General features: G+C 40.7%; 2 protein-coding genes across 4 annotated transcripts; one reads left to right on the top strand and one right to left on the bottom strand.

Annotated features, from left to right (window-relative positions):
- Positions 1-246: 246 nt before the first annotated feature.
- On the bottom strand, positions 247-7,261 carry plaa (phospholipase A2-activating protein). The gene is made up of 14 exons (XM_004554373.6): positions 7,015-7,261; positions 6,429-6,622; positions 6,213-6,313; positions 5,986-6,106; positions 5,530-5,697; positions 5,219-5,354; positions 4,846-5,015; positions 4,610-4,761; positions 4,289-4,508; positions 4,092-4,157; positions 3,938-4,009; positions 1,368-1,472; positions 1,044-1,214; positions 247-939 (listed from the first exon to the last, which is right to left on the bottom strand). The coding sequence occupies exons 1-14, from the start codon at positions 7,161-7,163 to the stop codon at positions 371-373; spliced, it is 2,394 nt and encodes a 797-aa protein (XP_004554430.1). The 5' UTR covers positions 7,164-7,261; the 3' UTR covers positions 247-370.
- zdhhc21 (zDHHC palmitoyltransferase 21) lies at positions 2,730-10,985 on the top strand. 3 transcript variants are annotated; one of them, XM_076881885.1, is made up of 9 exons: positions 2,735-2,775; positions 7,904-7,969; positions 8,590-8,766; positions 8,890-8,988; positions 9,122-9,233; positions 9,406-9,544; positions 9,875-9,991; positions 10,505-10,548; positions 10,853-10,985. In XM_076881885.1, the coding sequence occupies exons 3-9, from the start codon at positions 8,613-8,615 to the stop codon at positions 10,983-10,985; spliced, it is 798 nt and encodes a 265-aa protein (XP_076738000.1). In that variant the 5' UTR covers positions 2,735-2,775; positions 7,904-7,969; positions 8,590-8,612. The 3 variants fall into 3 exon arrangements, with proteins under 3 accessions (XP_076738001.1, XP_076738000.1, XP_004554429.1); XM_004554372.5 differs by lacking the exon at positions 2,735-2,775 and adding an exon at positions 7,531-7,666; XM_076881886.1 differs by lacking the exon at positions 9,875-9,991 and having other exon boundaries at positions 2,730-2,775.
- Positions 10,986-12,955: the final 1,970 nt, after the last annotated feature.

Consider the following 12,955-nt stretch of genomic DNA (forward strand, 5'->3'; position numbering starts at 1 on the left):
GACATCACGTCACATTATCTGTCACAGCTTTTGAGTCAGTTGAGACACCGCGGACAGGGAGGCCTGGATATGTCTGCTTAGACTCAGATAAGAAGCAGAAAATGGATCAATCGAGATGTAACTTTACACAGCAAACTGTTTTCTACAGTGTAAATCAGTCATACACTGTTAACCACATACTTTAAAAAATAAATCAGTCAAAAGGCTTTGGAGAGGTGTTGCAGTAATAAAAACAGAGTCAGCGTATGGCAAATTTTCACTTGTCCTTCTTTTATTGTGGAACATACAATTATTTAGATCTCCACCACAACTGGTTAAGTAGAACAGAGTAATAGAAACAAGTGCTCTTTTTTTGTCTAAATCATTCATATCATTGTAGTTCTTTTAAAAGCAGCTGGCAACACTCTCCCACCTTCGATGGATCAGACACTGATGAGTACTTGGAAATCTGAGAGCTGACTCCCAACGAGCGAGCCAGATCCTGGGCTGTTTGATCTGAGGCCACTGTGGTTCCCAAGGCTACCAGCAGCCTAAATACAGCCTCCTTGTCTTGTACTGTCTCCAGGGCTCTACTGGCCACAGATAGGCACTGGGCCTTGGCCTCAAGGTCAGGCTGGAGATGGAGACAGCCAGCGTAGTTAAGCACCAGAGTGGCCAGGGCAATATGGATGTTCTTATTGCAGACGGTGGCCAGGTCAGCAGCACGTGATAACACCGTTTCACGCTGGGCCATGAGGAGGGCTCGGCCATGCCTGCCACTGAAGCAATTACACAGAGTCCGCAGTGCCAGCATCTGGTTGGCAGGACGCCCCTCGGGCCTCATTAGGTTCAGGAGGTGGTTGCACAGTTGTACACCCTCTGCCTCTCCACAAAGGCTCTCATTAACCTGCGGGTGGCGCACTGCCAGCCTCATAATGTCCAGGACAGGAAACACAATATCTACAAAACATGAAGAAAGATTGGGGAGGGTCTTATTAGTGAAGAGAAATTAGCTAAAAAGCATTAAAACACACATGAATTGGGATGGGATACTTTTTTATTACCTTCAGGCCAGTGAGAAGCCTTCCAAAGCAGGTTGATCTGTTGGATGGTCGGAGCAGGCTCAGAGGAGTTGAGTCCACACACAGACAACAAAAGCCTCTCAAGGCTTTCCAGAACTTCTTCAGAGAGCTTGTGCTCCTGAGGGGCACCTCCATTTAGCTCCTTCAACTTAGCTGTTAAGGACAGGTGGAAAACACATTTTCTTACACTACGTTATGGACAAGAATAAAATAAACATTCTTAAAATATATGAAGGTTCCAAATATCACCCACTTTAAAGCACAAGTTATTCAGCGAGAGTTAACAAATCACACTGAAATGCTTACCAGTGATCTGAGAGCTGTTGGCTTGCTCAAAGGTCACACCATCAGTCTTAGGAAAGTAGATGTTGGTTGTTTGTCTCAAGGCTGCTGAGGAGTATGCACCACCTCCTGCAAAGCAGGGAGACAGAAAGGAAAAATAATATTAAATGCAAAAAAAAAAAAAACTAAAACAATGACAAGTATACTATTAATAAGTTATACATGCAACCTAAACTCAGGCAAAAAGAGAGAGAGCATTAACTTCTTAGAAGACTTTCTAACATCAGCAGGAGGCAAACAAAAAAAGTTTGACACTATTGCCTCATCTCATGAATGAGGCAAGCATGCTGTGTGTTCCCGTGTATGTGTTTAAATTGCTTGTGAATGAATGAGTGTGTGTGAGTCTTTAAAGAAGAATGTGCCAGCTGCAAAGAAGAAAAGCGAGCATGTCAGCATTCTCAGAGGTCTGCTCTGTGCGTTGATGCAACGTTTCCTACTGCAGAAAATAAATGCTATGATGGTGTAAATTAGGGCTGCTCGATTATGGCAAAAATGATAATCACGATTATTTTCACTGAAATTGAGATCTCGATTATTTGACGATATTTATTTAACCCTTTAAGACCTACTATAGAACCAAGTCCGCCAGAGCTTATATTTTTATTTATTTATTTATTTTTTTACATGCTGTAGTGCCATTTTTGGGAGCATTTCAAGTTGCTATACATCAATACAACTGTTGTAGCCCATATTTTAATAATATGTATGCATTAAATCCATAGTAATTACATCAATTGCAAAAAAGTGCAATAAACTACAAAAAAAATTGACAATCGTTTTTGTTTTTTATATATATATATATATATATATATATATATTTATTTATTTATTTATTTATTTATATTTGGGGAAATTTAAGAGGTTTATCCCTCAAAACTTTAAATACAAAAAAGTTGCAAAAAAATAGTTTCCCACCACAGAAAATTTATTTTGAGTGTCTTCATAGATTTATTTTGGAGATATAGCAATTTTTATATACTGCAGGAAAAACAAAAAAACAATCCTATGATGCAAATTTGCAAAGAAAACAGCACGTGCATCAAAATAAACTATTTCCAGCAGTGCAATTCGAGTTCTAAGCATCCCAGAAACTATTCAGAAAAGTATAGAGTCAAACATGACTTATAAAAACACCAGTATAGGCTTTTAAGGTAAAAGTAAAAAACATTTTCCGCAAAAATGACGTCACTTCCGGTTTCGGACAGGAAATGGCGGACATGCGATAGTTCGCATTGACATCTTTATCATTGTGGGAAGTGTTACGAACAGCTGGAATATTATGTTTTTGTTCCTGCAAGCGCTTTTTATGCAATTTTTGCAAAGTTATATGTGGAAGGAAACTGTGACCTAGGACAAGCTGATGGCATAAGATGTAAGTACAACTTCTCTGGTTTCATATGCAAAATAAATTATTGCGCTAGCTTACGCGGTTATGGTTCTACAGGGATTTAAAGGGTTAACAATAACAATGTATTGAATAATGACTTTAAAAAATAATATAAAATAGTGTGCAAATACTGATAACAGTGCAAATGTTTGCAATATAAAAAATAAATGAAAAATATAAACATTTATGTTTAGTGAACTTGGCAGTGTAGCTCTGTGGTGCAGCTATGACACTGTAGCAAAGTTTACACACTATCTCTACTTGATCCACGTCTGACTCCGCAAACCCACAATGTTTCCACACCACTGAAGTTTTTTTTACCTCTCTTTTCAACCAATGGCAGTCACTCTCCTCTCCAAATAACTTCTGCTTAGCTTTCCGAGCTTCCCTTGGGTCCTCTTAATTTTTGTGATGCGTGTTCGAAATGCAGAGCGGTGCGCTGGATTTGCCACACGGAGCAGCGCGAGAGTAAAGCACGAGGGAGGGGCTAATAATCAGTCAGTCATTTTTAATGATCGTTGAAAGCCCAGATCGTAATCGTGATTAAAATTCGTTAATTGAGCAGCCCTAGTGTAAATGTTAATAATTAATGCCAATATTCATTCAATGGCCAACCTTTTTATATGAATCTAAATGTACAAAATAATGTTACTAAAGCCTTGAAATAATGGTACACTTTAGATTGCCGCGTGCTAGCTGCTGTGACAGAAAGCAGGACGGCTGATGACAGCCTTCAGTAAGCTGCTTGATTTAAACATCACATCAGATTAAGTTAACAGCTAATCTGCTTAAACACACTTTTATTTTAACTTCTGTAGCTTTTCACTGTGTAAGATAAACAGTGGTGGATGGGAGCAGCTGCAAAGTTCCCTTTTCTTTACGCTAGAGCTTGTTGAAAAGCTAGTTTCATTCAGGACTTCCACCATCTTTTTCCCAGTAAAGATTTTTACTGTGACTATAACAACAAACACTGCTGTTTTGGACACTTAAAAAACGATAATTTAGTGCAGTCCTGGAGCCATTTGGTTAAAGGCAAAAAAAAAAAAAAAAGAGAGAGAGAGAGAGAAAGGCCTCATAACTCCATAGAAAGGTACCACTGGGATTTGTATCTCACAAGTCCCAATTGCTCCTTTCGATACCAAGTTACCTGTGAAGGGATCCGCTACACCAACAGGAGCACCTGGGTTTGGGCCTGATCCTGGGATGTAGCGACCAGTGCCTGTGAAGAAAAAACACAGCTGTGAAACTGCACTTACAGGTCAAGTTCAGACTATGAACACCTCTGAGTAAACAAACTATACCTGTAAAAGGATCAGCTCCAAATCCTGCAGTATCACTGGAAGAACCAGGGATATAGCGAGCTCCTCCTGTCAAATAAAGAGGCGAAACACATTATACATTCAATCTAAGATCCCTTAATCGTTCCAGTGAAATTAATCTAAATGTACAGCAAAGAAAGCAAAGAAGCCAGCAGCAGTATCCATCTTTTGGACCTCACCAGTGAAGGGGTCACCACCAGCGGGCTGGGCTGGTCCCACCACGTGCCCTTTGGTGTTCTCAATGATAAAATTGGCAACCTGGTCGAGGAACATGGGGCTGAGGTCATTCTTCTGCAGAAAGTTGTGCGCTGTCAGCCAGGGGTCGTCTGTCACATTGTAAGGCAGCTTCATGGATGGCCCTCCCTCATTCACATCAATGCTGAACACGTAATCATACTCCTGCACGCAGATGGGGGGAGGGGGGGGGGGGGGGGGGGGGGGACATTAATGACAGCTCATATGCGACGTCCCGCTTACTAACTCTGAGCTTGTAGCCTCACCTTTCCTTCATACATGACACTCTTGGAGGTCTGTTGGTTTGAGCCTCCGACCACGTCTCCAATTTTCATCCAGCGGCCATCACTGACGCTCCACTGATATGCCTCCACCTTCTGTCCATCTTTGATCAACCGTGTCTGTCCATCGCGATTCCCTGTTGTAAACAAAACCACCCTGATGCACAGAGAACAGCTTCACCGTTTTATATGACAAAATAAATAGCAGACTGCTGCATTACCAGGCTCGTTCAGGTGTTCTCTTCCAGGAAGATCCTCCAGTTTGATGTCACCAAGATCCCCGGTCTTGGGGTCAATAGTGGCTTTGGAAAGTTCATCCTCAAAGGCCTGCAGGTCTTCTGCACTAGCCATGCGGTCCTCAGCTTCCGTAAACACGCGGATAATGCCATCGCTGTGGGCAGAGGAGAAGCTTCTGGTTTAGCCACAGAACTACTTACTGCTTCATTCAACATTTGTTTGAATGCAGGAGAGATGCGACGAATGAGGACAGCGAACACTGTCTTTAATGGGCTTTTAAATATTTATGGTGTAACATGATCAAGGAAATCACTATGACCTGACTGCATATTAACATGCCAAAAGCAGCTCTATTACCTGGCTCCGACTACTATGTCACCATTAGGTAAAATACAGCAGCACCACACAGACTGAGCAGGCAGGCGGATGGTCTGAGAGCACTCTCCTTGCCTCCATATCCTCAGACTCCGGTCTTCCCCTGTGCTTATAAAATCTAAGAGAAAAAAAAAAAAAAAAAAAGGGTGAGGGCAGGGTGTAGGAAGTAGGTACCATCTCAGAGTATGAAAATGGAAGCCGGCTGAATAAACCACAGAAGAGCATCACTGACTGCTGGTTTCAAGTCTCTCAGTTCTATCCCTTGTTTTTAAATATTGATACAATCAACAAACCTTGGCTATTGGGGAAGACAGCTAAGCTGTAGATGAAGTTGGTGTGGCTGTAGTAGACCTGTACGCATTCGCCTGTCACCAGCCACCTTCTGATACTTGTGTCATTGCTACACGAGAAGAACTCAGTGTTGCTGATCACCGCCAGGTCTCTCACACAGTCCTCATGACCTATAATGGAAGGGAATATTTTTTTAACCATAACTTAACCCTAAAAAATATGCAGCTACCAATTTAAATTTTTACTTTGACAAAGTTATGGCTTTGTCCCATATCCTACAATACTGTTGGTTTATATTATTAACCACGTAATCAAAGACAGACAACCAATCATGCTACTCATCAGCCAGTCTACTTTTTGTATACACACGCACCCCCCCCCCCCCCCCCCAAAAAAGATTAAAAAACATAACAAAAAAAAAACAAACCCATGTCCAATATACACCTGCATATCCTCACCTGTAAACGTCTTCTCACATCGTCCTGCTTTCCAAAGCTTTATGGTCTTATCTGCTGATCCCGACAGCATAAGGCCTTGTTCAGGTAAAATAGCCACTGCCCACACCGCTGCAGTGTGGCCCTGAAACAAAATTAACAAGCACAAAACATGTTCTGTCAATTTTTTCAAAACAATGGAGACACTAATCACCATCCAAGCAAGCTGAAAAGCGTAGAGGACCACGTACCTGCAAGGTCATCATGCACTTCTCATTGAGCCAGACTTTGGCTGTAGTGTCCCAGGAACCACTCAAAAGTGTCCCAAACTTCCCAGACGACAGAGTGCAAACTGTGGAGGTTTAAAGTTAGAAAGCCAGGAACCAGAAACACTGTGACGAGTAACACAGCAACCAGTTAATCCTCACTACTACAAAAATCCAAACAGCGAGGACAGCACAACTCACCTGTATTTTTGTGACCCTTGAGAGTGAAGAGGGGCTGCGGTCGATCCAGTGAGAAAACACAAATATTATTATCGTTCCCGCCTGTAGCAACAAGTCCCCGAGGGTATGTTTCACTGGGTGCGATGATGCATACACAGGATACAAAATTTGAGTGTCCAGACATAGAGTGCATCTCTGTGAAGCCTTTGTCTGAGCTGTCAGAGGGAGAACAAGACGAAAGTTAACAATGATTACTGAGGGAAGAAGTTAGGTCCCTTTGGCTCTAATCTGTAAGAAGGATAGGCAAATTAACAAAAATAAGCACTCCGAATCTGTTTCACTTTCGTGTTTCGTAAAAGAACAGTTGCAGCTGAATGAATGACAAAGCTAATTTGAGCAAACGTTAGCACTGTGCTTTTTGGCTAACTTAGCTACTAACCATTTTTATACATATGAAATCAGAAATAGTAAAATATTCAGTAAGGCGTGATTTGGCTTGACACTTTTCTTGTCCGGACAAGTCAATCTCTTTGCGCAGAGTGACTTGTACCCTGAAATTAATCGTAGCCAAGCAGCAGTTTCTGAGCAGCAAGCTAGCGCTAGCTACCTTGAGTTTGGTACCCAGACTCTTCCGGTCCGGTCTCTGGACACAGACACGAACGCTCCCTCTGGAAAAACAGTAGCGGCGAGTCCCCTGACGTCCATCTCGTGGCCCGGGATTGAACACCTGAGTTTGTACGAATTGAATGATGCCATTTTTGCTCCAACAGCACAATGAAACTACTGTGGCACTGTTAAGCTATGCGGCGTCGCTGTCAACAAACACCAGCCGCTATTGCTAGCAGCGGAAGTTGAATTACGTCATTATTAGGAGTGGCGCACCTTTCAAACTAATGTTTAATTATTTGTGTTGAATATAAATTGTCTTACGTTTATAACATTAACATTAGAGTAGTGTTTTTCCAACTGTATTTTAGGTTTGTATTTTCGATTATATTTTATCAAAATGTATTGACCACAGTTGACCAGAGGGCGGCAGCAGAGCGAGGCCGCCACCATCCTGCTACATCAGCAATATCAAGCTGCCGACTACGCGGACCGAGCAGGAAACTAGGAATGTTGACGTAAAAATAACAGCTCAAACGTAAAAAGTGCCGCTGTTTAAAAAAAAAATCATATTCGCTTTATCTATCGCGTCAAACGAGAGTTTAATGCTAATACCAAGCTTTTATGTAGACTTAGAACAGCTTAATAAACGCGTAAGTCTCGCTAGCAAATGACTTGTGATTTTCTTTAATCAAATCATTGCCTTAATGAGTAATTTAACATTTTCGGTATCTTGGTTTGTTTTTAGTTTTCCATTATTTCGTTTTATGTAATATGAAATAGAATAACTTTATTAACAATTTCGATGCTTCCCAGGACAAAAATGCAAATAATGCTTGTTCCGGTTTTATTTTTTTAGATCGGAAATGTGATTTTTTTTTTCATTGCAGGTAGCAAAACAGGTCCCACAGAGGCGATGAGGAAGTAGTCTCACTGATTCGTTCGCTGACAAAAAAGTAAGTGTCTTTTCATTTTAGCTCACGAGATGTATATTTGACAATAAACGCGTTGGTTCATTTTTACGCGACTGAAGTAAAGAGCAGCGTTGGCCCGTAGATGTTAGCTAACACAGTCAGGGTTTTAGAGCCCAGCCCATCACGATTGTGAATGTTGTCAGCAGTATGAATGATGGAGCAGGCGAGGCTTTACAAATAACGAGGCTCTGGTAGTGGTTACGTGGTTACGAGGGCTGTTCGTACTGTGTTCTAGCAGTGTTACTGTACTAGATAATGCTGATAATAAGATTCAGTGTAAGGTTTGGGGGGTAGATTGCTCAGGGTATCAAGTGCCTGGTTGATAAGCATCTGCTTTGTATTACACAGAGGTTAGGCCTTTGTTTAAGACACATTCCACGACCATTTCCACACAGTATCTGATATGTCCTTGTACGTACAAATCTTAATCCTTCTGTAGTTAAGTTATAGATCTATTATAATGTGCAGGGCAAAATGCAGGTCTCACTGATGGGTATTTTGCCTGAAACATATCATTTCAAGTATCTGCAAACTAAAGAACTGCAAAACATGTTTGTCAGTGTCTTAAGTTTGTGTGTGTGTTCGCGTTTGGTACACTGTAGGTTTCCCAGAATTCCCAGCAGCCATGAAGCTTCGATTGCACTTCGTGGTGGACCCTATGGGCTGGCTGTGCATCAGTGTGGTATTTGGGATCTGGCTCTACAACACCTTTTTTGTTCCCAAACTGGTTCTGTTTCCACACTACAATGAGGGACACATTCCTTGGGCCATTGTTGTTTGTGAGTTTCCTTACCTTTTGTGTTGACACGTGAAAAACTGAAAATGAGTTTCTTTGGAAATTGGAAATGAATGTGCCCGATCACACCTCATCAGTGGAATTAAAACACACTGTATTTCTTTAGGTTACTACATAGCATCAGGACTCTGCCTAGCAGCACTGTTCAGAGCTTCCACAGCAGATCCAGGCCGTCTTCCTGCGGACCCACACATACCTCATGCTGGTAAATGCTTTTCTCACTGCTTACCGCTTGTTTGTATATGTCCAGTTTGTCTGTTACTCCGGTACCGACTAGCAGTATCAACTCTCTTCGGATCGATGATTGTTACATAGTGTTTGTTGTCTTTGTGTTTCAGAGAGAGAGCACTGGGAGTTGTGCAATAAGTGCAACTTAATGAGACCTAAACGGTCGCACCACTGCAGTCGCTGTGGCCACTGTGTGCGCAGGATGGACCATCACTGTCCCTGGTAATCATACACGAACACCTACTCTCATGCTCCCATCCATTCTTGTTTATTCAATTACTGAGATTTGAAAGCTTATTTAATGACTGAACATATCATAGCATGCCATGTGTGTCCACTGCTGTGATAAAGAAATATGTGATCACTTGCTAAATGCACTTTATTTCCTTTGCAGGATTAATAACTGTGTGGGAGAGGACAACCACTGGCTCTTCCTGCAGCTGTGTTTCTATGCTCAGGTCCTCAGCTTATTCACGCTGGTGCTGGACTTCTGTCAGTACTATTACTTCCAGCCTCTGACAGGACTAGACCAGGTAGGTCCATGGGATTGTTTTTAAAAGTTGGCCTCTACTCATTTCCAGCTTCATAATTTTATTCTCTGCTGAGTAACTTTAAACATAGGGATATCTGCCCACACCTACATCACAGAGAGCCAAGAGTATAAAAAATGACTTTTCTTCTACAGCGATTGATGTTCATACTCTGACCTCATTATTTGAAACTTTGGCCATGTTTATTATGAGATTTAGCTACACTAATGGAAAACTATAAACATTCATATTTGACAGTGGGAAAATCAGCAAATGGAACTTTAAGATGATAAGAGGTTTTCACAACAAATGGCACTGTTCTCTTTCACTCAGGAAAAGTTCACTACACGTCACGAACTGGCTCTGCTGCGAATCTCTGCGCTAATGGGCGTGGTCATGTTTGGAGGCATGTCTTCTTTGTTTTACACACAGATGACTGGCATCCTCTCAGTGAGTACTGAGTAAAGACTTATTTTCTCGTTTCAGCTGACAGTTTAAGTTCTCCACCCATTTCCTGCTGCCATCGTCTTGATGCGATTATGTCTTTAACTAATTAAATGCGGCTAATATTTCCAAGCTAAGTGTTGAATATCAGTTTGTAGGATCAGTAAATGCGTCATTCACAGCGTTATTCAGCTTGCATGTCCTCTTGAAAGCAAGTTGAAGACAAAAAAGAAGAAAAATGATGTAGCAGCTTCAGACAAAACAACATGACATGGTGTACAGAAATAAAACGATCAATGCCAGTAATGCAGCGATCGATAGGAAAGAATCAGGGGAGAAAGTGTGCACATGAGTGCGTTCATATTACTATAAACCACAACAGCAACATGTTCATCTGCCATACCTCTGCTGACATGAATAAACATTTCATTTATTAAATAGTTTGGCAGGTCTGTGAAAAGATGTTATCTGAAATGTTTTAAAATGAGTCACTCATGTTGCATTTTTCTTGTCTTACAGGATATGACCACCATCGAGAAAATGGCTCACTTTTCAAATGAAACGTAAGTTCCGTTTCTTCTTATAGCAGGAATAGCTGCGTCAGAGGAATAGGCCGATCTTTTGGGAGATAAATCTATCGTATGTGTAGAGACCAGCCATTTACATAGCATACCAAAGGCGAAGCAGAAGGGAACTTGTGGTTTCAAAACGGGAGTGACAGATCAGTGGGGGATTTTTCATTTTTTATTTTTTGCAGTGTCACTCTCCTTCTTTTATATGCAATCTATGATCCTCGTTCACTTTTTGGCAGACAGTTTGGTACAAAAAGGATTTTTACTTGAACAATTACCTGTTTTTTCTTATCAGATATGGCGCAAAGAGATCCTGGCAGTGGGCGCTAGCTGAAGTTTGTGGCACTCGCTGGAAACTCCTTTGGCTCATCCCACTCCGAAGCAGACAGCCACTTAACGCCAGCCACCAGTTCCGCTCACACGTGTAGGCCGGTAGCGCTCCCACCTGCACAGATGGTAGGAGCTGCCCTGATGAAACACTGTATACACACCTAAGAATCCATCTGCTCGCCTTCACCATCCTCTTTTGTGCTACGAGAGCTGGGCAGCAGTCTTGGTTTTTCAGTGGATATGCCAAGTTTTTTTTGTTTTTTTCCCTTTGCCTTTCTCTACAAGGCCCAGACTGGCAGAAAACAGGGTCAAGAAACACCTTTGGGAGTAATGGGAAATGTTGTGTTTTTAACTCACTGTGACTGCTACTTTAAGCATTTGGAAACCACTTTTTCTGGCTAATTGCAAAAGAAGGATGGAGGTTTTCATCTGAAAGCAGCTGGCAAAGGAACCCCCCCTCTCAGGTTACTTTAATAAAGAGCCTTGACTACTGACCTTTAATCATCTACAGACGGAACAACGGTTATTTTAGTGTGTCTATTAGACTGGCGTTTTTTTGTAAGAAGTTTGTGCCTTGTTTCTTTTAGCGATCCTCTTAATTTGTGTGTTTGTTTGATGTTTTCCAGCTACTTCTAGTTTGGAAGCTTTTTTTATTTTTTTGTATTGTGTTTGTTTATTTATAATTTTTTGTAAAGGGATCTGTCTATTATCAGCGATGTTCTTTTGCTGTTTATAATTTGAGGATTTGTAAATCATTTGGGGTTTGTTGTTGTTTTTTTTAAATTTGGGATTGTTCTATGAAGAAGTACTCTGTGAACCATTAATTTACGAAGAATGAAGCAGAACAAAGTTGATAATTTGAATGACAATTTGTAGTCCTTTTTATAACAAATAGGCAGCCTGGTATGAACCTGTGTTATGGAGAGCAGTTAATTCCCACTTTCCTATGGCAAAAATCCACATTAGAAACGAGCTTATACAATCAATGTTGTATGTTGTGGTCAGATTGCTGCATAATCAAGAATATAACATTCCTTGGCCAATTAATGTAATGACTTGATTACAACATTGTATTACTTTGTTTTAGAAGGCATTTAGGTGTCATGTTCTGCCTTCAAAGATAACTTAAATCAAGCTGCCTTTCTTAAATGCCTAGTTTAACCTCATGCCCCACTTATGTTTGCAAATGTGAAACTATAGCTGGCAGCTAGTTAGCTTAGCTTAGCATGATGTAAACTGTGTAAACATAAACAACTAACATTTTTTTAAATACTTAAAAAAAATATTTTAAGTCAGTAAGATAAATCCTAGCAGTTGGTGAGATTTTCTTGGATAACACCAAGCTAACAAGCTAATTTTAGTTTATGGTCTTAAAGCTAGGTAGCTTTAAGATCACAGCTACTGGCTAGTTTTGCTTAACGCTAAGCTAAACCAGGTAGCTACTGGCTAGTTTAGCTAAGTTACATGGCTTGCTTATAGCCTCATAGTACCTGAAGGATGTAGAAGTGATATCAGTTTTGTTTACACCATGATTTTCCCCCAAATGTTTGCCTTTTCCTTTAAGTCAGTCTGTTTAGCTAAAATGTATGTACAGTACAATCTGTTAGCAAAAACAACTTGACCAATTTTTTTTTAAAATTTAGACTGTTGACAATATAATTTCTAATTGATATTTACCATATTTTTGCTGCTGCTGCTGTAGGTCTTAAATGGATCTGAACACGCAAACTTTGTTAATGCTGTCAGCAAAACTGGCAGATTAGCCTACTTGTGGTGACTTACAGCTAGTTAACCCTTGACAAGACATTGGCAACTTATTTATGGTGGTTTTACTGTAAGTGCGTGGAACTGTTTAGAGATTTTATTGACTTCATTAATGAGATACTTAAGGTAATGATAGTACTAGCATTGCGTGGTTGTCTTCAATACTTGGCAATCTCTTAGCTAAACCTGTATGTAAACAAAGCTTGTCACGTGTTGGGAAATAGTACAATATCCAAGTAGTTGTAAGTGCCTGTCTACTTTATTTCATTGTTATTTACTGTCACAGTCTATAATCATCGTTGTA

Source organism: Maylandia zebra, linkage group LG3 (assembly GCF_041146795.1).
Source record: "Maylandia zebra isolate NMK-2024a linkage group LG3, Mzebra_GT3a, whole genome shotgun sequence".
Taxonomy (NCBI): Eukaryota; Metazoa; Chordata; class Actinopteri; order Cichliformes; family Cichlidae; genus Maylandia; species Maylandia zebra.

Coding starts and splice junctions, on each gene's coding strand:
- plaa (XM_004554373.6), bottom strand. CDS start 7,163: ATGGCATCATTCAATTCGTACAAACTCAGGTGTTCAATCCCGGGCCAC. Junction 5,698..5,985: donor ATGTGAGAAGACGTTTACAG/GTGAGGATATGC, acceptor CTTCCATTATAG/GTCATGAGGACTGTGTGAGA. Junction 5,355..5,529: donor TGTCTTCCCCAATAGCCAAG/GTTTGTTGATTG, acceptor TTTTTCTCTTAG/ATTTTATAAGCACAGGGGAA.
- zdhhc21 (XM_076881885.1), top strand. CDS start 8,613: ATGAAGCTTCGATTGCACTTCGTGGTGGACCCTATGGGCTGGCTGTGC. Junction 8,989..9,121: donor CCCACACATACCTCATGCTG/GTAAATGCTTTT, acceptor TTTGTGTTTCAG/AGAGAGAGCACTGGGAGTTG. Junction 9,992..10,504: donor AGATGACTGGCATCCTCTCA/GTGAGTACTGAG, acceptor CTTGTCTTACAG/GATATGACCACCATCGAGAA.